This window comes from Haliotis rubra, unplaced genomic scaffold (genome assembly GCF_003918875.1).
Source record: "Haliotis rubra isolate DU_JTF1 unplaced genomic scaffold, ASM391887v1 Scf664, whole genome shotgun sequence".
NCBI lineage: Eukaryota > Metazoa > Mollusca > Gastropoda > Lepetellida > Haliotidae > Haliotis > Haliotis rubra.
The window spans coordinates 88,618-114,814 of NW_025767373.1; the positions used below are offsets into that span (position 1 = coordinate 88,618).

Consider the following 26,197-nt stretch of genomic DNA (forward strand, 5'->3'; position numbering starts at 1 on the left):
CACGTGTTTTTGACAACTATGCGATTGCCTCACTTAAATACTGAATTTAATCAACATGTTTTGTACAGTAAAAGTCCGTTGCAGCCTTGGTAACTGATTTAATGAGGGAGGCATCTCTCATCATTCGCATTTTTAATGGAACATTGAAATAAGCTGTGTGCGGCTTAGAACAACATACACATTCAGTAACACAACGAGTGAATAAAACACATAGTTATTTGAAAAATATTCGTGTAATGCATGCTAGGGCTGTGTATTGGCAAATATATTGTATTGCAATTATTGCGATTCAGGTATCCGTATTGCGATATATAGGGATCTTAAGTGTTTGACAGTGAGTGAAACTAATTGTGCATGTCAATCTGTTTTTCTACATTATAAGTCCCTAAACATACATGTTATGGTTCTGATAACAGCAATCTCAAAATTGGGTTGCCTAGTTAGGGATTCTATTTTCTATTTTTGTCATTGAATAACGAAGGAAAACATTGAAATGAATCTGTGTAGATTTTAATTTAAACTATAAAGGTATTCACAAAAACTCCATGTGTTCTTCACTTAATGTACCGGTTCGCAGATAAGTATTGCAACGCGTATCGTCTGAAATGCACATTGCGATATACCGGTAATCCTATGCAGTCCTAAAACATAGGCATATGATTTCAGCCAACGTGGGTGCAGCTATTGCAGGGATCCTCTTCTTCTTCACCTACTTCCCCTACTTCTTCCTCCAATCTCGCTACGAAACTATGTCTCGCCCCGAGAAGCTGGGCGTCTCCATCCTCCTGAATATGGCCATGGCCTACGGGGCGAATGTCATCTCCTTGTACGAAGGGACTGGTGAGTGAGTGAATGAGTGAGTGAGTGTAGTTTTACGTCGCTTTTGGCAGTATTCCAGCAATATCACGGCGGGGGACAACAGACTCCACACATTGTATCCTTGACAGGGGAATCGAACCCGAGTCTTCAGGTGACGAGGGAACGCTTTAACCATTAGACTACCCTACCTCCCAAAGGTAAAGTGAGGTGAGGTGAAATTGGGTTTAACGTCGTGCTTGAGAATGTTTCGCTCATATGACGACGTGCCCCACTGGTGAGTAGTCCTGGAGTCCTGGGTGCCGTTCCACTAACCGATCTTAACTCAGATCAATCTTAGCAAGTTACGCCAATTTTACAATCGTCTTAGCTAAACGTTACACCCGTTCCACTAACCGATCTTAGGCCGATCGTAGCCGGTCCCGATCTTACGATCCGATCCAAGCTTAGATCGAGACTCTTTCGTGCGAGAGGCACATTGTTTTTAAGGAATGGAAAGTTACGAGGATATTACACTACTTAAATTACATTCAAAGTATTGGGAATATTTCTGTTATCAAATTTATATGTCAAAATGACAAAATGAAGTCTTTAATTTGAAGCTGGTACACATCGCTCCATTCCTGAAAAGTAATGGAGCGAGCAGACAATGGAATGACGTCACAAATGTAATTTAATCTTGAATCACACGCGGCTTGCCTTTAGAATCCCCCACCAAATATGCGCAGTGAAATTAAGCATATTTGTATCTTTTTGCTTCAGAACATTGTTCACTTCACGGCTGTCCCTATTCTTAACCATGACTTTGCAATATTGTTGTACAAATGTGTTACACCGACTCGCTCGGTTGTGTTCCCATGACGACAGTGGTCAGACTGTCCTGACATTTGTAAGGCTTCAGTGCAGTGTTTGTTTACATCACAGAAATATACAAATTCATTTCATGGGGGACTTTAGGGGACGCTCACGATGAAATGCTCGCACTTATTTTTCACATAGAATAGGAAAGCCACCATTTTGGTTTCTCTACGATTGATTTTAGCTATCCTAAGTTGGTCATGAGCAACTTAGACTTTGAATCTTAACTTTACGATTGACTTAGGTAAGATTGGTTAGTGGAACGGTATGCCGATCGTAACGTCACGCTAAGATTGGGATTTTAGGGGTTTACGAATGGCATAGGGCTAAGATCGGTTAGTGGAACGGCTCCCAGGGTGACCACTGACAGATTCTCCATACGTTATATATATAGCCTCCTCACGGCTTGTTTATTCTGATTGACGAGGTTCAGGCACATATTAAAAGCTCTGACACAATTGACATTTTTGAAGTTCAGACTTAAAACCTGTTCTCAGTCTCGGCTGTAAATACTCTCGTGTAAATTATCTGTACATAACGCTTTGGGCATGCCCCAGGATGTGGAATAGGCGCACTATAAATATGCATTTATTATTATTATATTATGCCTGATACCCAGCGTTCACACACACTTGCACCTGAAGCCAAGGTGCTAACTACCCTAATATTTTGCTCTATGTTTTTTCTCCACGTTTACACTTGGTTGGAAAACTACCCTTGAAGGACCGGGTTAGAATATTGAACTTACGGGATCGGGTGGTCAGGCTCGCTGACTTGGTTGACACATGTCATCGGTTCCCAAATGCGCAGATCGATGCTCATGCTGTTGATCACTGTATTGTCTGGTCCAGACTCGATTATTTATAGATAAGATACATAGCGTTCACTGACATGAACGCTCATGTTAGTGAACGCTATGCATCTTAGCTAGATTATTTACAGACCGCCGCCATATAGCGGGACTATTGCTGAGTGCGGCGTAAATCTAAACTCACTCACTCACTCAGTTGGTTCGTAAACTACTTCCATCATTTGCTAGACTATGCAAAGGGAGATAACTAGTTCCTCGCATTCCTCTATCTGTCGCACGAAAGAGTCTCGATCTAAGCTTGGGTCGGATCGTAAGATCGGGACCGGCTACGATCGGCCTAAGATCGGTTAGTGGAACGGCTGTAACTTTTAGCTAAGACGATTGTAAAATTGGCGTAACTTGCTAAGATTGATCTTAGATAAGATCGGTTAGTGGAACGGCACCCTGGACACTGTTAGGTCGAATCAATGTCAAGACATACCTCTGTATAATGATGGAACAGGTACCTGATACAGCAATTGTTTTGTTTGAGCCTATATTTTAATTTACACTCAGGCCGTTAGCAGCATCAGAAGTATGAGACCTATCAGCAACACAATTAATATACAGGATAGATAGAAAACAGCCTTACCGAGTATGCATCAGAGATAGAAATACATTTTATTCTAAGTGTGCCTTAGGGCACCAGACAAATATTTTAGGTGTGCCTTTAAGAAATCGAGTACGCCCACGTTTTTAGAATAAATGACAATGATGATGATCATTTGAAATTTATTGTTAAATAAAGAAATGGGTTTACGAGCATTCAAATATGTATGGTATTATTCAATTTGGAAAAAAATAATTGTTTTGGGGATTAAATGACTAAATATGAGTTTTGTCTCTAAAACATTAGGCGTGTCAAAAGGGCACCGAGAACATATTTTATCCGTGCCATTTCAATATTGACCGTGCCATGGCACACTAATATATGGGGTATTTCGAACCCTGATGCATGCATTTATATTCACTAGGGTAATAATATACTGACGTACTTAAGAAAGTACACACCTAGTGTTTTGAGACTATTCAAAAAAAAGACTAAATATTTTGCTAGCAATGTTGTAATTGGGTACATATCTGTGGTGTTTTGGAAACACTTAAAGAATGTTGGTGACAAGGCAGAGTCAAAACACTTTTTAAATATCAATGCTGTTTTTAAGAAAATATTTTACCAAAGAATCAGGTGTGTACTTTCTTTTGAACCTCAGTTTATATGTACAGTTCAGTGACGAGCGAGTTACTTAATAGGTTAAACAATGTCATAATGATCTGACAAAAAATTGACAATTTTGGAAGAGGAGCGAGTGAGTGAGGGAGGGAGCGCGTGTATCCGCTTGCGTGTGTGTGCTATGGTAGAAAATCCCCACGAGAATCGGGTTCGAACCCACGATCTAAAGTTTCTATTACGTCACCATTACATAGCCACATAACTGTGACTCAGTAGACAGTTTCACCTCAACTGTTCTGCACATCACTCTCATTAAAACCAGATTATAGTTCTCGTTACTGCTGACCAAAGATCCCAGGACATCTCTATACATTCCATAACTTTCCTCAACAGGATCTGTTAAACATATCCTGATTCCCTAAAGCATCGTGGTACCCAGTTACCCCACACTTATGTATGCTAATCAACATGGATTTTCCCCATAGAGAATTAAACAACCTCATCCCTGACAGACATACGTCGCATTTGTTTCAGGTGCGGGGGCACAGTGGAACAACTTCTCCAGCCCAGCAATTGTTGACGACAACTACTCTCTCCTGGACGCAATGATCATGTTGCTAGGCGACACCGCCATCCATCTGGTCATCACGTGGTACGTGGACAATGTCCGGCCAGGCGAGTTCGGCGTGCCCAAACCGTGGTACTTTCCTTTCACCGTAAGTGAACCGGTTCATTACTGAAATTGTCCGTGTGTTGTTTTACGCAATGTTCGAGTCTGTATACCAGCGTCTGGGACAGACACACCAGTGGTCGATAGCATGAGCGAATGTTTGTGTCGTCACCTAGGTTACATATTGTATTCACCTGTCCAGCCGCATTAAAAATCGATATTTCATATTCGATGTTTCACTTCAGTGAATTATATATCTGAAAATGACATGTTTAATTTATTTCCCTATAATCAAGGCATATGTGTATCTAAAACAGTAAAGCTGAAACTTACATGAATACTGCCGGTATAAACGAAGTATATGTCCACTCTTTTTATTGCTGTGTGTGTGAAATTACTGGTCACCGGTTTTATGAGAAGCCATGTGCACGCCCTCTGTTGTGAGATACCCATTGATGTACTGTATGTAATATGGCCTTAGATAATCATATCAATTACATTATCGAATAATTGTTTGGGTTTTTTTTAATTGTCACATTCAAACGTGTATATTTTCGTTTCTCCGGCTGTTCAGACTTCCGTATACGACAATATTCTCAAACAATGTCAGTCCACACGAATTGTGTATTATGTACATGTATTCTCTATGTAGAGTTTTGTATATTCTCTATATGTGGAGTTGCACTGTATTAGTGAGTATGAGAGAACAGCTGATACGATATGGACCAGGGCTACAGTTACACAATATCCACACTTCATTAATCAAAAATGGGTTAATATGAACTTTACCTGGGATGCTATATTCCAGAACAACGAGGTTCCACTGTCACTCGAAACGTTCTACTCCCGATTTACATAACATTTACTTTTCTAAAAAATATCTGTCAAAACATATTCTATAAGCGTAAAAGGCAAAACGTGATAAGCATTCGGAATAGAACTCTCGAAATCAGCGCTGATGCCAAAGTTCGCGAAAAACATGGCTGGTTTCAATTATTGTTCAATTATTGTTATTATTGTTACGCATCTCTTAAATATGACCTATATCTCATTCATTGCACGCGTGACACAGATTATACAACATCTTAAACATGAGTCTTCCTACTCATGTGGTTATAATAAACGTGTCTGCCAGAAGAAACCTTATCTCAGTGTTATACAAGGGTAGCTAGCAGCTTTCATAACACTGATCACACCTTGTCACCTGTACCTAAACATACCTACCACTGGCATACTGGCAACACTGATAAAGATCGTACACTCCTCGTTCTCCGTCCTGATATAGGACTTATCACACTGTCAAAGAATGTCTAGTCCAGTGACCTCCTTCAACTCAAAGGTTACATTCGCGTGACCTACTATATTGTTTGTAGTCTGTCAGTGAAATGTTATATATCACAATTCACGTGACATGCTGTTTATAGTAATTGTTGTATATCACGAGTGTCAAATCTCTGTTTTTGTCACGTGTTTATTTCACTCACGTTTTGCACTACCATGCAATGTACTTGCTAAGTACATGCTATATGTTTCATTCACATTTATCACTGTCATGCGATGTACATGCAGTGAGGATGTTGAACGATTCGTTTTAATTTGTAGTTTTGCTTTTACATTTTTTTCTAGATTTGGCGATCGAAAAATGTAATATATATTTTATTTGACTTTGTTGGTTTCTTCTGTGTGTGTGGTTGCTTGCATTTAGTTGTTATGTAACAATAGCACTTCAAAATAATATTACACAGTTTATCCTAACATACGTTATTTAACTTAATGACTCATATAATTCTAAAGACACCACATCAAGTCTAGATGCAATGATATATCATTTAGTATTACAGGGGAAGAAATAAGATATTCATCAAAGGTTCTATTTATTTTTCCCTTTAAAGAAATACTTGTTCCCACAATAGCATGAATATTAATGAATTATTTTGAGTAGTTTCCTCTGAGCATTGCTTAATGTTGATCAGCTAATTTACACATAAATAGTTACATTGCTGTCCAGTATCGTAACATTGCAATATCAAGGAATCTTTTTTATGAAAATGACATCTTCTGCAACTCGCATGCTACTTTTATCTGTCCCTCGTAATATGCTGCTGGAAGCCTTCCACCCACGCTTAGGAATTAAGAACAAGAAGTATTTTTGGGACGAATAATCCATGATTACGATGATTATTTCATATATACATTAATACGTTATTTTTGTGGAATACAAATGTGTCTGTGTTTCAAAACACTTTCTAATTTACTTTGAGGTCAAACCTAAATATAAAGTTAATGACAAATGATAATATCATGCATATTTTATACAGCGCGAAATCCAAACATTGTTACTAAACTAATGTTACAGTATATATTTCAGTGTATGCGTGAATTTCTTTCTCAGCTCCCTGGGAGCAATGCTGCGCTGCATTTGAAATATGCTTATCCGTTATAGAAGGACAAACACTACAAAAAGTCAGAAAAAAACTAATTATTTGATAAAAAAAATCCCAACAAAACACCTATTGCTGGATTTGAGGCCAAACATAACATATGATGGCACAATAACACAAATGATATGGGTAGGTCCGTAACCATATGGGATAAATATGTGGATAATAATTATCACAGATGGTTTTCAGAACTGATGTCAATTACTACGTTACTACGATCAAGTGGTCAAAACAACTACCTATCATATCCCATTGAATTTCCAGATGTTGAATATGGATTTACACAACGGCTGTTTTCAGTTGAATATTTTCGTCGCACGTGAAACAGTGGTTTGATTGTGTTGTCTTAAGTTCAAACATTCTTAGGGCCTAAATCGCAGGTTTCAAAATATTCTTTAAATCTTTGAGGTTATTGTGTAGGGTGGGAGAGGATTTATAAATTTAGTTCACATTACATTTACATTATAATGTCATATTGTTGTTGGTTTTTGTCCATGTAACTATGGTTACCAATTGTTAGTTTGTCTTGTGGTGCATGAACAACAGCATCAAATACGGATATAATCGAATATTGAAGGTGAAATTTGACGTCATTTATATTTATAACTAATATGTTGTTACCCTTCACCAGATCTAATACTGCACTCCTATTGGTTGTCTACATTAACTAACATTTCCTCTTCTAAAAGTGTCCGCCCGAAGAGCGGAAGGTCGCGGGTTCGATCCCCGACCGCGTCATACCAAAAGACGTTAAAATATGGTACTTGTTGGTCCCTGCCTGGCGCTCGGCATTAATGGGTACAACAAGGACTGGTCGGCTCGGAGTCAGTATAATGTGTCTGAGTGGGGTATTCATGTTTCACTGCGGCATGGTATCTCAGTGGGCTAGCACTATAAAACCAGTTAAGTCTGGGCTAGTACAAGCAGCCGCACATACACATACACACGCATGCACGTCGTCATATGAGCGAAATATTCTCAAGCACGACGTTAAACCCAATTTCACCTCACCTCACCTCTTCTAAAAGTAACTGAGATGTCCATTGAGGTATGTTTGCAAACAAGTGGTTAATGTGTTCTCGCCACATGGTCGTGCATGTGATAATTATTATTACGATCATGGGACGCTTTACGTGAGTGAATCATAACCTTGTAGCTGCCTTCAGTGCCTTGCATACCATGTATACATCTCTCTTACCGTGTGTAGTTTCACAGAATAACATTCGGGTTTTGCGAAGTTACGTATCTTCTTCATCGGGGCAAGGTGAATTTTATAATTAAGAATTACTCGAATGTTATTCTGATCCTAGTGGGTTTGCCTCCCTCTCTACTTCCTCAATATGATCAAGTTTGGAATGAAGTTTGTGTTATTCAATTTTAGTCTTGTTGACCGTTGGTGTGGTCGTCTCAATTTGCTGTGTAGAGTTGCGTCCCTTTGGCGCGATAGGAACCTATGATCGCAGGTGTTTTTAGGTTTGTCAGCACCATACACTTCTCCTATTCAAGGTACAGTGGGGTAGCCTTGTGGGTATAACGTTCGCTCGTCACATCAAGAGCCCGGTTTCTATTCTTCAGTGAATGTGTTAAGTCCATTTCCGGTGTCCCCCGACGTAATATTGATGAATTATTTCTAAAAGCGGCGTAAACCCATACTCACTCACTTACTGAACACAATGAAACCATTTCGGAACCGGTTTTCTGGTCACGGTGAGTGAATGTCGCTGACAGAGGCCTCGCGATACCTGACACAGGTACAGAGATTTTACGAGCGAGTGTTTAAACAGATCGTTCGGATTCATTCGGTTAATTCCGCTGCCGCCATTACACTTCGACTCGGACGATCTGCATGTATCTGTATCTCAAACATCTTTACCCACATTAGTACAATGTGTGAAGGTCAATTCGGGTTCTCCCGTCTTGATATTGTGAAATATTGGTAAAAGAGTCGTAAAACCATACACACTCAAGCATTCATTCACAAGCAATGAGGTCATCGATTGCCCTATGGGCTTACGTCCGCTTTGATTTGCATACTGTCTGGTGCCGAATGTTCGTGATGTAAATAAAATACTCTCCCAAAAAAGAAATGCATCATGAAAATAGCAATTTCATGTAGCATTGAATTAAAACGTGATTCATTTTACAAATGGTTTTGCTCTGTTTATGAGTCCTTTGGTGTTTATGTTATGAAACATCACAACAAAACGCACCATCCGTAAAATACCCGTATTTAACAGAATGATTTTCAATTTCGGCGTGTAGTGTCACAGAATACACAATTCACATGCAATGCACGTGAAAGTAGGGGATCAGATAGTCTCAATGATGGGTATAAAAGGTTGATCGCTGTCTGTCGATTATTCACTGTATTTGGAATATTGTTGACGAACGCAAAATGCCACGTCTAAGTGAAGCCAACCGTCATATCGCCATTGGTTTGCTTAAAGCTGGCCAGTCTCAACGTGCAGTTGTCCGACGCATGAATGTTCACCAAAGCACCATTTCACGGCGATGGGAGAGATTTCGCCGGCAGAATTCGGTAGCAGATGCCCCTCGTAGTGGGAGACCTCGAGCGACCACTGCGGCGCAGGATCGCTACATCCGGGTACTTCACCTGCGTCATATCGAATAGCTACGGCGACCAGTACCGCTCGACAAATACCCGGATTGAGGAGGCTTTCTGCACAGACCGTCAGGAACAGGTTGAGAGAGGCTGGTTTACTTGCCAGGAGACCTTATTTTGGCCCTGTGCTTCGACAACAATGACAGATTCGGCCGGGACAGTGTTATGATGTGGGTAGCGATCACCTGCCGTAGGAGAAGTGATTTGGTGATGATCCAGCGCAACCTGACAGCTCAACGGTACTGTGACGAAATCCTACGCCCACACCTCCTTCCAATCATTGATCGCCAGAGGGAGTTGTTTCAACAGGACAATGACAGGCCCCACACAGCACGTCACACTAGATATGTATAATTGTAATGTGACAAATCCACACCTTAAAGCTCTACAATAATGCCCCGGTTTGCACAGAATTTCATTCTCAGCTCCCTGGGACGTCTACAACCAAAGCTGAATTATTAGGCAGTGGAAGGGTAACGGTATCTGCGAAAAACGTCAGTCACCGATATGTTTACGCGTTAAATCTGTATATTATTATCGTTTGTTGTTGATTGTTTGTGTTGTATATGTGCACTTGGGATATGCGTTAATAACATTATAATAACATAATAACATTATTCCCTGCCATCAAGAAGTACCGGACGTAGACGTGTTGTTAAAGTGCTCTCATGCCAAGGTCAAAACCCGAGTTCGAATCTGGGTTCTGAGGGTTGTGCTGCAACAAGCGTCGCTTAGTTCCTCACTGACTCTGCTTAAATCAACTTTCTTTCTGACTCAGTAATTATTTTTACATGATAATATGTGTGAAATGGTCTTGAACAACGAGTCAGTTTTTACCGCATATGAAAACACGTTGTGTTTGACCGTTCAAGTAGCAGAGGGTTCTGACTTAATAGAGGCAATATAAGAAACAAATTATACACTGATCATGTTCAAAAATGTAACCTAAAGCTTTAGTGCAAAACAATCCTTACAAATAAATATGGAAGATTGTTTTAACTTCTTCATATTGTTACAGTCTATGGTCACTAATGTGTATCGATTAACCGGATACTTCAGTCTGTTATTTCTATCCTTAAGGGAACTTATTGGTGTGGCGCAGACAAAGTCAAAGTTGATGCAAGTGAAGTCAAGCACGCCGACGAGAGACATTTTGAGAAGGAACCAATTGGCCTCAGCCCAGGTGTTTGCATCAAGAACCTAAGGAAGGTCAGTAATTAATATAGAGATGGAATCGGTGTGTGTGTCGTGAGCTGACACTCTGTAATATGACGAAAATAGGCCTACTTCTAAAACTCAACTCACTCAACAATTGAGTAATAACCTAAAATGTCCTGCTGTTGCTCAGCAACATACCAACAATATAACAGCGGTGTGGAAATAATGTAATCTGGACCAGACAATCCAGTGAATGACAGCATGAGCATCGGTCTTCCGAACTGAGATGCGATCACATGTGTCAACCGAGTCAGCGAGCCTGACCACCCGATCCCGTTAGTCACCTCTTACAACAAGCATGGGCTACTGGAAACCAGTTCTAACCCGGATCCAAATGACCTGTAATGCTACCTCTATTGTAAGTTGTAAACGGGAGTTGCATTGAGCAAATGATTGATCTGATAGAAACAGCCTTACACGCACGCACGCACACACACGCACGCAGGTGCGCACGTACACGCACACACACACACACACACGTACACACACACACACACACACACACACTTTGCTTTGTCTATTTGCCAGTGTAATGATCTTCCAAGGGACATCAAAACCATTTTGGTCTCACCTTCTATTCAAATTCAAATAGTATTTTACGTCCGCATCATTAAGTAGTCCGTTCTTAAAACGCGATAAGTAAACATTAATATGTTTCGTGGTGAACAGGTGTTTGGTTCTGGGTCTAAGAAGAAGGTGGCTGTGGATGGGATGAGTCTCAATATGTACGAGGGTCAGATCTCTGTTCTACTTGGTCACAACGGCGCTGGGAAAACAACAACAATGTCAGTTCTCACTGGTGAGTAGGAACTTTGAGTACTCCACGTACTTAAGTACTCGTTTTGTATCAACCCCACACAGTTAGATGACCTATTGGGGGTTACCCTCAGACGGCTATACACAATAATACCTTATCGACAGCAACGGTGCCACGTCAGAAAGTTCATCTGCACACAATAGAGGGGCGGAGGGGTAGCCTAGTGGTTAAAGCGTTTGCTCGTCACGTGGAAGACCAGGGTTCGATTCCCCACATAGGTACAAAGTTTGAAGCCATTTTATGGTGTCCCCCCACCGTAATATTGCTGGGATCTTGTTAAAAGCGATGTAGAACCATACTCACTCACTCACTGCAAACAATAAAGCAGGGAAATAACAGGATGTCGGTAACACTGTTTTTCTATGAATTTTTTAATAAACCGAACTTACATTTCCGAGGTTTCGTTACAACCAGAGACTTCTTGAATCTTCTATACCTTAATAAAACGTTTCCGTTCTTTTCCGTAGGTTTCATTCCCCCATCTGGAGGAACCGCAATCGTCAATGGCCATGACATTCGAACAGACATCCAGAGCGTCAGGAAGAGCCTGGGATTATGTCCTCAACACAACATTCTGTTCGACAGTCTTACCGTACAGGAACATATGGAATTCTTCGCTGATGTACGTACTTACAGGGCGCGCCAAAGTCTAGCGTCAAGACTCGATATTATAACTGGGTGTAAAAGCCAACCACGCCCATAGCTCCATATGATGTACGTACTTACAGGGCGCGCTAAAGTCTAGCGTCAAGACTCGATATTATAACTCGGTGTAAAAGCCAACCACGCCCATAGCTCCATATGATTTTATGTTGAGACGTCATTATGGGTAGTTTTGACATTTCAAACTAATATCTTGAAACTTCAAGTTAATATTTCAAGAATTTCAAGTATAAAAATATGACCCCAAGGTGCTTCTGTAATTGTCGTTGCTCCGAAAATGCGTCGATGACAGTCACACGATGAAAGCATTTTTGTGTGTATGTACCAGTGTCATTATTATCGCATTTGCATCGTTTTCTGTTGAGTATCAGTGAAATAATGAATTTGTTGTAGTTACCTGTATTCATATATTATATAATCATATAGCAGTTAAATGGATTGAAAACAGAATGGGGCGTTTTAACATTACACGGCTGAGAGCTGACAATACATGCATTCATTTGAATACAAAGGCAAAGGGGTTACTGCTTGTCGCACAAAAGTTCCTGGTTTTGATTTCCCAATGTTTACAAAGCCCCAATGACGCTGAACAGAAACAGTGTCATACAGTTACAATATATCATGTATGTTATGTTGTCATGCATACCTTGGCATTAATGTATTAATATAGACCAGGTTATCACCTCCCTATATGTGTGTAGTTGAAGGGCTGCCAGAAGCACGAGGCCAAATCAGAAGTTGATCGCATTATCCACGAAGTCGGGTTGGACTTGAAGCGACACACACAATCCCAGCATCTGTCTGGAGGCCAGAAGAGGAAACTTTCGGTGGGGATTGCCCTCATCGGGGGTTCGAAGGTGAGGCAAATTAATATTCAATTATTAATGCGTAATTAAATCAGTGTCTAACAGTGACCAACTTATGTTTCATCATGCACGATCATTTTGGTTCAAACGTCTTTCTTCTGGTTTTCCACTACACTCAGCAGTATAACAGGTGTATGATGATGTTCTTCAAATAACACGGACTAGACAACACTGTAATTGACACCATCTGACCACCTTATTGGGATACGATGACATGCAGTCAGGTCATCAAGCCTGACCACCCTTTCCCTTTAGTCGACTCTTACAACAAGCATAAGTTTCATGTGACCCTTCCTCTAACCCTGGATCTTCCCCACAAGTTCAGACATGTGGACCTAATGATAGATTGTTGTTTGGTACACAATGAAAGGGGTTTGTTCAACCGCCGCCCAGTCAGAGATAGTTATTACAATCCTCATTTGTTCAATGCAAAGTAAGGATGTGTAACATGTAGTAAAGAGCACGAGATACTGATTAAGGGCGGACATATATCTCAGGATATAATAATAATAGTAATAATATTAATAGTCCATTTATCATGCGCACTTCTCCACGCCTAATGCATGCGCGCAAACAATCTGATTATTATTACCCCTGATAACCCAAGCTGCCCGTGAGACGCTAGACGGTATATAGTCACATGACCTATCCCTCCGGGTACCCATTTGTCTGCTGGGTGAAAAGAGGCAATTTTGAACAAACTCACTTGCCCAAGGTGAGACCACATGTATCACGTGTGCTTCGTTGTGGGGCAGGACTGAAGTTCTAGAAACTAGCAAGAGACAAGCTGTCAGACACGGTCACCAATCAAAGGACTCTCCGCGCTCAACGTTGCTTAACTTCCAACTGATTTGTGACCTGTGCACAGGACCACACACCACCTGGGATAGGGCTAGTATTTGAAACATGACCTTATTAGACTCACACAATCAGTTCACAGAAGGTTGTCTTAGAGTCTGCATTTCCAAGTGGTCTCAAGTAAACGTAGATAATAACCACAATGTCAGTGTGTTTGTATTATTGTTTCATTGAGAATACACGGGGCCACTATTTTGTCCATGTAATAATTCTTTGTTCAGATCGTTATCCTGGATGAGCCAACTTCCGGTATGGATCCTGCAGCCAGACGACAGACCTGGGACATCCTTCAGAGGAACCGACAGGGCCGGACCATGTTGCTGACCACTCACTTCATGGATGAGGCTGACCTCCTGGGTGACCGCATCGCCATCATGGCAGAAGGGGTGGTCAAATGCTGTGGGACATCTTACTTCTTGAAAAAGCTTTATGGTAATTTATTGTGTTTTCTTTGACGTCTTGTTCGCATTGTGTTGAGCAATCATGCACTTATTAATGCATGATATAGTCATCCCTGAAGATCAGGGTTAGATTTGGTCTTCAGCAGATAATGCATGTCGTTATAGGCGAGTAATGGGATCGGATGGTCAGACTCGCTGACTTGGCTGACACATGTCATCGTATCCCAATTGCGTGGATGCCGTTGATCACTGGATTGTCTGGGTGATTGTTTACCTACCTCCTCCATATGGCTGGAATATTGCTGAGTCCGCCGTCACTACAACCAAGTATATGCTCACATGAATAAATGTATTCCAACAGGAGCTGGCTACCACCTGGTGATGGTGAAGGAACCCACCTGTCAGGTGGCGTCAGTGACGGCAGTTGTCCAGCAACACGTCCCTACAGCCGTCATGGAGAGTGAGATCAATGCTGAACTCTCCTACCTGCTGCCCGATGATCAGTCAGCCAACTTTGCTCCTCTCTTCACGGAGATTGAATCTAGGGGGAAAGAACTCGGTATTTGTAGTTTTGGTACAACTGCAACCACCATGGAGGAAGTGTTTTTGAAGTAAGTGAACCCTTGTTTAACACTTGATAACGAATGTGGCTTTCATCAAAGTGACCTCGCTGGGAGATTTGCACCATTTTGGGTTGCTTTTCACATTAGTTAAATTTCAGGGTCAGCAAGCCAAAAGCATCCTTGGTTTACTGTAACGAATATTCACTTTACTCGACTTTGTGACATAAAAAAATGTACTTAAGGACTGGCGATTCAGAAGCGCCCTGAAGGTGTTGAAACGATTATCGCTAAAACCATCTGTGTAATACATGTATTAAGAGTTGTGCTTCAAGGTCGGAGAGTGGGGAAGAACGATCATTCGCTATTAATAACCTTCTTTATAATATAAAGACTTTTCCTTCAGGACTGGCGAGTCAAAACTCGCTGGATTGTTATAACCATATTCGTAATATTAAAAGATGCACCCCATGATCATCGAGAAAAGGTACCCTTGTGTGATGCGATATTCTAATTATTCGCTATAACCGTCTTCGTCATATCAAGGTTGTACTTCATTATCGGAGAATCAGAAACAAGCGGGATTGCAGTAACGGTTAACAATCTTCATGATATGAAAAGATGTACACCTTGGTCATTGAGTAAAAGCACCCTTGTGTGATATAGCGATTATCCGCTAAGACCCTCTTCGTCATATCAATACTTGTACTTCAGGGTCGGCGAGAGTCAGGTGGACACTGGGGACGACATTGCCGTCAGGCCATCAGTCGATGGAACCATGTCGTATACCAACCCTATGATGGAGAAGGAGATCAATGGCAGCGCGAAGGTGCTTAATGGAGACGGACCGAACAAGAGCTCGTCATATGGAACTATGGCCAATTCCGTTGACGATAACTTCTTATGTAAGGGCCTATATCATTTTTGTATAGCCTGTAGTATTTACATGGTTCTGAGGGCGGTTACTATTATATACAAAATTGACATCTATAGATATGTATGTTGCTTTGGTAAAATATGGACATCTAATTTCTCTGAACCTAGTAGTATCCTGTCCTCTCGTCACGCCGAAGAACCGGGTTCGATTCCCAAGAAGGGGTCCAATGTGTTGAGCCGATTTATGGTGTTCCCAACCCTTATATTGCTGGAATATTGCTAAAACATACTCACTCACTAGTAGTATCCGTGATGTGTGTTATATTTGGTCATGTGTTTCTAATTTATTATTAGTATCAATGTAATGTCTCTTACATAATATTTTTATCAAATAGATCCAATCACCTTACATCACAGTTTACTCCAAGGAAAGGAGGCATATAACTTGTTTCTAATGTATTAGTTTAAATGTATTGACTCTAATTTATGTTGTTATCAAATAGATCAAATCACTTTACATCACAGTCTACTCCACAAAAATGAGGTTTATAACCTGTTTCTAATGTATTAGTCGTTAAAATGTAGTAACTCTAATTTATGTTGTTATCAAATAGATCCAATCACCTTACATCACAGTTTACTCCAAGAAAAGGAGGCATATAACTTGTTTCTAATGTATTAGTTGTTTAAATGTATTGACTCTAATTTATATTGTTATCAAATAGATCAAATCACTTTTACAACACAGTCTACTCCACAAAAATGAGGTTTATAACCTGTTTCTAATATATTAGTCGCTTAAATGTAGTAACTCTAATTTATGTTGTTATCAAATAGATCAAATCACTTTACAACACAGTCTACTTCACGAGAAACGTCTTCCCATTAACCACGTGTGTACTATAAACGTGTCAACTAACGCAATTCATTTTGTTATGTTGCGGATGTAGCATTCAACAAGGGCTTCAAGAAAGCTACCGGAATGCATCTGGAACTGTCCCGGTTCAAGGGCTGCTTTGTGAAGAAAGCACTCCACACGTGGCGAAACCGACTTATCTCCATTGTCCAGTTGGTCCTACCCGTCATAGCCACCATCCTGGCCCTGGTGGTGGAGAAGACGAGACCAGGCGTGCTATCAGAGGAATCCCTTCCCCTCAACCTCAACCCCTTCGGGGGATCCAATGTACCTTACCAAAACGGCTCCATGGCGCTTACCGAGAGTTTTGCCGAATCCTATATTGGTCAGCTTGGCGCTGGTGACACAGCAGAGTTTGCAGAGACAAGTCAAGGGAACATGACAACCTACCTCCTGTCCAGGGCAGACCAGCTTGGTGTGTCCACCTATAACAAAAGAATGATCATTGGAGCAGAGTATGAATCTGACACAGTTGCCAGAGGATACTACAATGGACAGCCCTACCATGCAGCTCCTATAGCCCTTTCGTATATGATGAACGGCATCCTGAAGTCTTTCACATCCTCCGACTATTCCATTGCAACTAACAGTTATCCTCTTCCAAAGAACGTATCAGATGCTTCTGAACAAACTGCTCTTCTCGCTTCAAGCTTTGGGTTCACTATAGCCTTCAACATCCTCTTTGGAATGGCCTTCCTGACGTCTTCCTTTGTTTACTTCCTCATCAAGGAGAGGCAGGTTGGCGCAAAGCATCTTCAGGTCGTCAGCGGAGTTGGACCTACTGTGTTCTGGCTGTCCAATTTGGCTTGGGACTTCATCAACTACATCATTCCATGTTTGGTTCTGTTGCCCGTTTTTGCTGCCTTTCAAACTGACGCTTACGTCCTCGACCACCGACTCGGCCTCGTCTTCCTCGTGTTCATCGTCTACGGCTGGTCTGTCCTGCCCTTCATGTACCTCCTACAGTATATGTTCAAAACCCCAGCCACCGGCATGGTCATCATCATCATCCTCAACATCTTGTCAGGTGAGCCATTGTCTATACCAGCATTGAAGGCTGACTTCGTGTCTCACTCATCTCCATAAGATCGACTTTACTACTGTAACACTGTTCAGGAAAGTATGCTTGTCGTAAATGGCAACTGAATATTGTTCAGGATAGGTGCTTAGTCAATTGCATGTAAACGTAAAGCGGAACGTGTATCGGTGTACATAATGCCAATGTTTTGTTTGTTTGTTGTCAACTCAGCAATATTCCAGCTATATGGCAGCGATCTGTAAATAATCGTATCTGAACCAGACAATCCAATAATAAACAGCATGAACATCGATCTACGCAACTGGGATACGATGACATGTGTCAAACAAGTCAGCGAGCCTGACCACCTGATCCCGTTAGTCACTTCTTACGACAAGCATGGGATATTGAAGGTCAATTCTAACGGGTCACATTATACCAATGACTTGCACTTAATAATACCATTAGTCTGGAATATTTTGAGTGGCTTTAAACATCTATAAAACAAACAAAATTCAGTCCCTTGAAGAAGTCTATATTTCCTTTCTTTACGTTTTAATGTACCCTGTCCATTCTAACCCTCCTTTGCGTGGCCTCAGGTAGCCAAGTGTTTAAAGCATTCAAAGACCCGGGGTCGAGTTCCCACATAGAAACAATTTGTGAAGCCCATTTCTGGTCTGTCCCGCCGTGATATTGCTGGAATATTGATAAAAGAGGTGTAAAACTAAACTCACTCACTTACTTTTCCTGGTGTCTTACACTGTAATATTGTTGGAATATTGCTAAAAGCAGCGTAAAACAAAACTCACGTACTCTCTGTGCTAGGATTGCTGACTCTCCTTGCGACGTTTGTGTTGATGATTCCGGGACTGGGGACAGAGGATGTAGGGGAGGCCCTGGACTGGATCTTCTCCATCGTCTTCCCCCACTACTGCCTGGGGAAGTGCTTCTCTGAGATGTACGTCAACAAGGTGGTGACAGATACCTGCATCAAGCTGAAGTATGACATATTATGTCCAAGGGGCATCCCCATGCCTTGCTGTAAAGGTCAGTCAAACAGCTGATTAACTAAGGAAACATTATATGTTACAAAATAATTACTGTAGAATCTCGTTGATGTAATAATGGTTTCAATGAACTCGCCGAAAGCCGGTGTCTCAAGACTATTGTGGTTTATATTAACCGTTCTTTGTATGTTTTGTGTTATTATCATTGTCAGTATTTTTTAAATATTTCAGATATTTCATTGAATAAGATAATAGTGGTGTTTCCATAGTGATTTCCCCAACGTTACGTAAGAATGACTACTCATTTTTTAATTCATTGAGTTTAGTTTTACGCCGCACAATATACCAGCTATATGGCGACGGTATGTAAATAATCGAGTCAGGACTAGACAATCCAGTGATCAACAGCCCTGAGCATCCTCTCGTAAGGAGATAGCTTTTTCATCAGCCGTTACATAACCTTGGATCTAGAAGGGTCAATTTGCTATACACTCGCCACAGATTGTCTCATCACTAAAAAGAGCTTCTATCATTTCTTTACATTGATTATATCCTTATATATATTCAAAAATGCTACCTCAAGTTCTCATATTTAGAACCACTATAAAAATGCACGTTGTCCAGGTAGTATGGCCTGATGATTGGCTTCAGCGAAGGGGACACGTCTACGACAGATGCCGTGGAATTCTAGTACAGCACAAATGGTTAATGTGCCTTGGAAGCCGTGTCAGTTTGAAATAGTCATAGGGGCAAACAAAATATGCGATCTAAGCTTCCAGTTCCAGACTTCCTTTTTCGTGGAAGCCGTGGTGGCTGATTGGGTTAGATCGTTGACTTTATGTTCTGGCGATTTGGTGCCTGAATCCGACAGTGTGGGTTCGAATATTGGATGGGCCTGAACTCCCAAATAGACTAGAATCTCTACCTTACTGAGAAGGTGTTATCCCATATATAACACTTGTTCCTGCTGAGACCCCTTTCTCAAAAGCAGTGTGTGTTCAAAGTCACATATTGTTTAAAGCAAGTTCAATACGACACTCTGACAAAATGTTAGAGATATGTGGAGAAAAAGGTTGTGGTAGGTACGATGTAACAAAGTATGTTGCTTGTCAAATATTCACATCAAAAGACCGAGTTTGCAACTAAAACCACTTGAAGTTTCGATTAAAGATCGATGACACACTCGTAAAAAAACATCGTAAAACGACGACAATTTGCAAACACTAACAGAATCGACGAGCGCTAATCCAACAAGTTCATGCCTGTTTGAAGTAACTTTTGAATATTTGTATTGGTGATCTGTAATGGTCATTGGTGTTTTATTCTGAAGATTCGTGTTGTACTGTTGTATAGGAAACTGTGGTGGCGACACCTGTCTCAAGTTCTACTCCAACTACCTGGAATGGGACACCCCTGGTATCGGTCGGTTCCTCGTCTTCATGTTCCTGCAAGGCTGCGTGTTCATCGCGCTTACTCTGTGTATAGAATACCAGATTCCGCAGCGTGTCTGGTATACCCTCCGTCCCAAGGAAACCGATGTGGATGACGTCGTACATATGGAAAACGTTCAGATTGAAGACAACGACGTTGCAGCCGAGAAACAGCGCGTTGCATCGTCGTCCCCTACTAAAGGTGAAGCAGATGATGCCCTCGTTCTGAGGAATCTGTACAAACGCTATGGGAACTTTGTGGCTGTCGATCACATCAGCGTAGGGATACCTGAGAAGGAGTGCTTTGGTCTTCTTGGTCAAAATGGCGCCGGGAAGACCACAACGTTTAAGATGTTAACGGGAGATGTGATGGTGACCAATGGGAATGCTTATCTCTGGTCATATGACATAAAGAGCAATACACAACAGGTTTGAGATGCCCTCATATACAAATCCATACTACTAAAAACGTTTTTCTTAAAACATATAATAAGTTAAAAGACCATCCAATCCTTTCACATTTTAAGTATATGTGTAAAGCATGGCATTGGAACTTTTACTGGTATAGTCCAAAGACTACCCTTACTTAGCTTACATTGAACTCTCTTAGGTGAGGCCTAAAAGTTCATCTCATTCACTATTGAACACATTTCTAATGGGGCTGCGTACCTGCCGAATCATTGATCTAAACGTTTGTTCCGAAGTAAAATATCTCTTGCATATTTTCTACGTATTTTCCAATAGGTGCAGGAGAACATGGGCTACTGCCCCCAGTTTGATGCCCTGATTGAGCAGATGACCGGACGGGAGACCCTCTCCATGTATGCGAGACTCAAAGGAGTTCCAGAGAGCTGTATTCCGGGAGTCTGTGACAAACTACTGGAAATCATGATGCTGTCCCAGTATGGCGACAGACCAACTGGGAACTACAGGTAGATAAAGGGGCCATGGGTGGTCCACCGAAACTGGATTCGGTTCTGATCTGAAATATCTATGTCGTGAGATATGGCTAAACAAAACATAAACCAGGCTCAACAGAAACCCTCTCACTAACTCATCACATGCGAATCGCTCTGGAATTGAACAGTGGCATGCATACTTGGAAAGATTTTGCCTTGTTGCATTGTCGAGTTCTGGGTTACTCTGATGAATTCAGCAGAATGTGCCTACGTTAGGGCGGGCAGCAATGCTATGGTCAGGGATCCATTCCAACCGTTCCAGGAATCAATCTTAGCGTCAGTGCTATTGCAAGTCACATATTAGAATTCATTAAGGACAGTCGTGGCGTTAAGACCGGATAGTGTGTCGGTCCCGTGTTTCCTTGTGTGCCATGTTGACCCAAATATATCTTGCGACTTTATTGATGTTATAAGTAGCCAGTGATAGTAAGCGTGGTTGCCGCAATGTACGGGTACACTGCTAATTGATGCAGACAGACAGAAATGTTTTATTCCGTAAACATTTAAAGAACCTGAAGACAGACAGAGCAATGGTTTAGCTAACAATAAGCTCATCTGCACATTTTAATGGCGTTTGTTTACAGTGGTGGCAACAAGCGTAAACTAAGCACCGCCATCGCTCTGGTTGGAGACCCAGCCTTCATCATGCTGGATGAGCCGTCCACGGGGATGGACCCGAAAGCCAGGAGGCAGCTCTGGAACGTCCTGTCAAAAGTCCGGGAGTGCGGCAGAACTCTTATACTGACATCCCACAGGTTTGTATAGAATGAAAGCCATTGAATAATATCCACATCTGTCGACTGGCTACTGGTTCCAATTAACAAAAGACGGTGTAGCCTAATAATTGCCTTTTGAAACCTTTGGCTGACAGTGATAAACAGATGCATTAATTCTACTAGCTAGTCATTATAAAATTAGTAGAACTTTCATAGATTCATTCATATAATTCTTATACTGACATCCCACAGGTTTGTATAGAATGAAAGCCATTGCATAATATCCACATCTGTCGTCTGGCTACTCGTTCCAATTAACAAAAGACGGTGTTGCCTAATAATTGCCTTTTGAAACCTTTGGCTGACAGTGATAAACAGATGCATTAATTCTACTAGCTAGTCATTATAAAATTAGTAGAACTTTCATAGATTCATTCATATAATTATCAAAACTATTTTCCCTCAGCTTCAATAATCGGGACTGAATATTCTCCGGCGTTTACGCAATATTTTAGTCTGTAAGACCAGACAGTCAGAGTATCCCAGAAATGTATTGTACGTGAACGTTAGGTTCATCAATCAGGTCACTGTTGTCACATGTTATTTTGAAGTTCTGACTCAGTCCTGTTTTCTGTTGGCAGCATGGAGGAATGTGACGCCCTGTGTACGAGAATCGCCATCATGGTCAATGGGCGCTTTGTCTGCCTAGGAACCCCCCAGCATCTGAAGAACAAGTTCGGTCAGGGTTACACCCTGATAGCCCGAATGGGCGTTATGGACAATGGACTGACGAACGCCCCAACCCAGCCCCTAATCGCCTTCATTAAGGCCAATTACCCCCAAGCTCAGGTGTTTGATGACCATCAGGGCTATGCCCACTTCCAGATCCCCGATGCCAGCGTTCGACTGGCTCAGGTGTTCAGTCTGATGGAGGACACGAAGACACAGTTCGGTGTGGAGGATTATTCTGTGCATCAAACTACCTTGGAACAAGTATTCTTGACCTTCACGCGCACTCAGAACCCTCCAAAAGAAGATAAAACAAGTTTCTGCAAGAGAGTATGTTGTTGCTAGATACTGCTAGCACGTGATACTTATGTGTGAGTTCTTGCCACTTACCTCCTTGGAGTGACGCTGAAGTCCTGAAAATATGATCTCGTTGCTGTTTGACAATGTTTAATTAAAATATATGATCAGTATGTTCGGGGATTTTCCCCAGGGAAGTGTTCCTGAAAAGTTTATGCCTTTCTGATAATAATGTTACAAGATGTTGTGGACACAAAGAATATGCTACTCATTTTGTGTATGAAGAAAGTTTTACATGGATGAATAACTTTAAAGAAAACACTCTACCCACGTCAAAGTAATTCCTTTAAGAAAGTGCAAAACGCACCAATCACTTCACTTGTTATTCACCCATGAAGGTCAGGGTTAGAATTGATCTTCAGTAACCCATGCTTGTCGTAAGAGGCGACTAACGGGATCGGGTGGTCAGGTTCGCTGACTTGGTTGACACATGTCATTGGTTGGTTCCCAAGTCCACAGATCTAGATGCTCATGATGTTGATCACTGGATTGTCTGTCCCAGACTCGATTATTTACAGACCGCCGCCATATAGCTGAAATATTGTTGAGTGCGGCGTAAAACTAAACTCACTCACTCACGTGTTAATCAGAACATTCACATAATGCAGCTTCTAAATCTGGTTGATGTACGTAGCATATCCTTTGGGTCGCAAGGCTTAGTGATCCTTATTGTCACGGAAATATAACGCCTCTCGACATCGATACTGCTTCTCTGAGATATATTAATGAAAAATATAATGTTTGGAAATATTCACATAACAGGTGTTAGTATGTTCATCTGCAATTATAATTAAAATAAATATCGAACTGGTAACGTAGTATCTTGGGCGCGATGGGGTTGCATATAGTGGTTAGTACGATGGGGTAGCGCAACGGTTAAGGTGTTCCTGCGTTACGCTGAGGGCGCGGGTTCGATTCCAACATGGGTGCAATATATGAAGCCTAATGTAGTGCCTTACCCTCCCCAATGTCCAGGATATTGTTTGAATATTGGTAAGAAATCTTCACTTACTCGTATTACTTTACCTCAACGGAATGTCGATTTTAGTGACACGTGGCATATCCTGTTTCTATGAACAGTTGGGCAACCTACGACATATCTTTTTGATGTCTCTCATTGCTAAAGAAGCCCTGACTCAACTGCCGTCGTGTGCTACATATCTGTGACACTTTCTGACTAGACCACATAGTTTGCTATCGTTAAATTGGAGTTTTGTATGTATTTATTAAAGTATCGTTTGTCACTGTATTATTTTTTAGAATTGTGTGTCACGTGTGTAATATATGTTTTCATATTGTTGAATTTGTTGACATTTGAGTTCTTTGGACAACTGTGGTCATGTTTGTGGTATCATATGAAAACATCTATGAGTATCTATGCTATGATTTTATGGGCTAAGAACATGAGTTGTAATAATCCTTAATTTCAATGCTCTAAAATCGTCCCGCATCAAACAGATGCACCAGTGGGGACCAAATCGGGTTTGATAGGGGGCCAATTTGGCTTTTAATCGTGATTGGATTCTCAAGACTTCATTCAAAACAAGCGATAAATTGCGTCCATCACTCTTCGTTAGTGTAGAACCGGGTTTTCTCAGAACGTGTACTGTGTTCTGTATAGCTACCAGCTGTAAATATATGATTTTAAATTTTTATTTTAATTGCGGTTGTTATCGAGTATTTGATACCCGGATATATAAGTTTGGAATCCACCACATGTAAATGTACAGTCATGGTGATTGGTGATAACCAAGTCCCCTCGTGAATCAATTCTGTTGTAAACATGCATCTCAAATTATTGTCATGTGCACTTCCTTGAAATTATGTCTCCCCGCGAAGGGTCGGAGACATATTGATTTTGGTTGAGTTTCCGTTGGCGTCGGCGTTCCCATTGTTTCCGGAACATAACTCTAAAACTACTTGAACAATCTTTACCAAATTTGCTATACTGCCTCTCCATATCATGTAGATGTGCCTTTGGAGGTTTGAGGGGTTTTTTCAATTTCTTTCCGCCATATAGCTGGAATATTGCTGAGTACGGCGTAAAACTAAACTCGTTTACTCACTCAATGAGTGACTCTAATGATGATGACATCATCCGAATAAAGAAGTTGTTCATCCATAAACTTTTGTCCTTATCTTATAAACATTTGTGTAACAACCACAGGGGAAAGACTCCATGTTGGGTTTGTTTTCATTAATACCATGTTACGAGTATTTACTTTCATCATTACTTTTAATTTTACACAAATATGGAGTAAAACTATTTTTTAAAGCTGTTTAGGTTAAAGTTATCTTTGGAGAGGTTAGAAGCTGCTGTCTTCTATATATGTTTAGTATATCTATGTTGATAATGTACGAAAACGTATTTCATTTCCATAATCCTCTTACATTAACAGATGAGACTTCAGCTTAAATCTAACAGCCTGTGAATTCTTGTTTTTTAGCTGCATGTTAATATGTTCTGTGATATTTTATGGTTATTAATACTATCGTTAATGTTTCCAATAAATGTTCCTCTGACACTCTTTTTATTTGTGTTTTTAACAGCATGTAATTAAGTAATTATTGTAATGAACATTCAAAGTTCATGTATTATATGGGCTGTCCCAACTCACTGTGAGCATTCTATGCTGTAGATCTTAACATGATTTTCTATGAGGGTACAAACACCTCTTATTGAAATATCAACTCAAAAGGAAAAGCAGAACTTTATTCTCAACCGACAGACATTCTGTTGTTAACATTAATAAGTAAGGGCAGAAACTATCTCCTTGAACACCACATATTCATTTACTCTTGACAAGTTTCATGGGTGCAATATATGGCCATAGGGTTCAAGGACGTTCTCGGTAGTATTTACGCTGTAGTTATTCTCATTCCATGCACAGCCTCTCTTCGTTTTAGAAAACTTCACATGCTTAATGAAGGATTACGCTGACGATCTTCACATTGCACAGGGAATTGAAAAACGACGTTCTGTTGATTTACGGATTTCTTAAAAATTTACAAAAGTAATTAAAATAGTGCAATTACAAAACGTGAAGAAACTGCGTATTCCCTTAAGGTATATGAATTATGGCCGTGACGTCTTGACTGCAGGTGTGTGTATATTGTAAGCGAGGGCGTTTACACAGGCTAAGCTGGCGTACAACATCAAAAATACTTTTAAACCCGCAACTTTTGGCATTGCCTTCTTAAAAAATATATGCTGTGTTTCTCAGCCAGTGGAGGGACACGTTCTGGGCTGCCGATCCAATCACCTTGACAACACAAACGACATTGACGCTTGCCGGAACGTCTCAAATATCGCTGTATATTGGACGTCGCGAACTCATATCCGTTTGTAAACTTAACTTGTTTAGGGAGGCATTTTT

At 40.9% G+C, this 26,197-nt stretch overlaps 1 protein-coding gene across 3 annotated transcripts in view; it reads left to right on the forward strand.

Moving 5' to 3' along the window:
• The window catches only part of LOC124257521 (phospholipid-transporting ATPase ABCA3-like), a 41,258-nt gene extending 16,430 nt beyond the window's left edge, over positions 1-24,828 (forward strand). For 2 of the 3 annotated variants that reach the window (XM_046691616.1, XM_046691617.1), the window contains exons 6-21: positions 667-840; positions 4,230-4,411; positions 5,992-6,009; positions 10,510-10,638; positions 11,317-11,446; positions 11,932-12,086; positions 12,829-12,984; positions 14,073-14,283; positions 14,614-14,863; positions 15,527-15,717; positions 16,639-17,631; positions 18,448-18,669; positions 19,983-20,488; positions 20,804-20,991; positions 21,603-21,773; positions 22,376-24,828. In XM_046691616.1, the coding sequence (XP_046547572.1) occupies positions 667-840; positions 4,230-4,411; positions 5,992-6,009; positions 10,510-10,638; positions 11,317-11,446; positions 11,932-12,086; positions 12,829-12,984; positions 14,073-14,283; positions 14,614-14,863; positions 15,527-15,717; positions 16,639-17,631; positions 18,448-18,669; positions 19,983-20,488; positions 20,804-20,991; positions 21,603-21,773; positions 22,376-22,808 (4,109 nt within the window). In that variant the 3' untranslated portion in view covers positions 22,809-24,828. The remainder of the gene's footprint in view (positions 1-666; positions 841-4,229; positions 4,412-5,991; positions 6,010-10,509; positions 10,639-11,316; positions 11,447-11,931; positions 12,087-12,828; positions 12,985-14,072; positions 14,284-14,613; positions 14,864-15,526; positions 15,718-16,638; positions 17,632-18,447; positions 18,670-19,982; positions 20,489-20,803; positions 20,992-21,602; positions 21,774-22,375) is intronic. The other variant, XM_046691618.1, reaches the window with a different exon arrangement.
• The last annotated feature ends 1,369 nt before the right edge of the window (positions 24,829-26,197 follow it).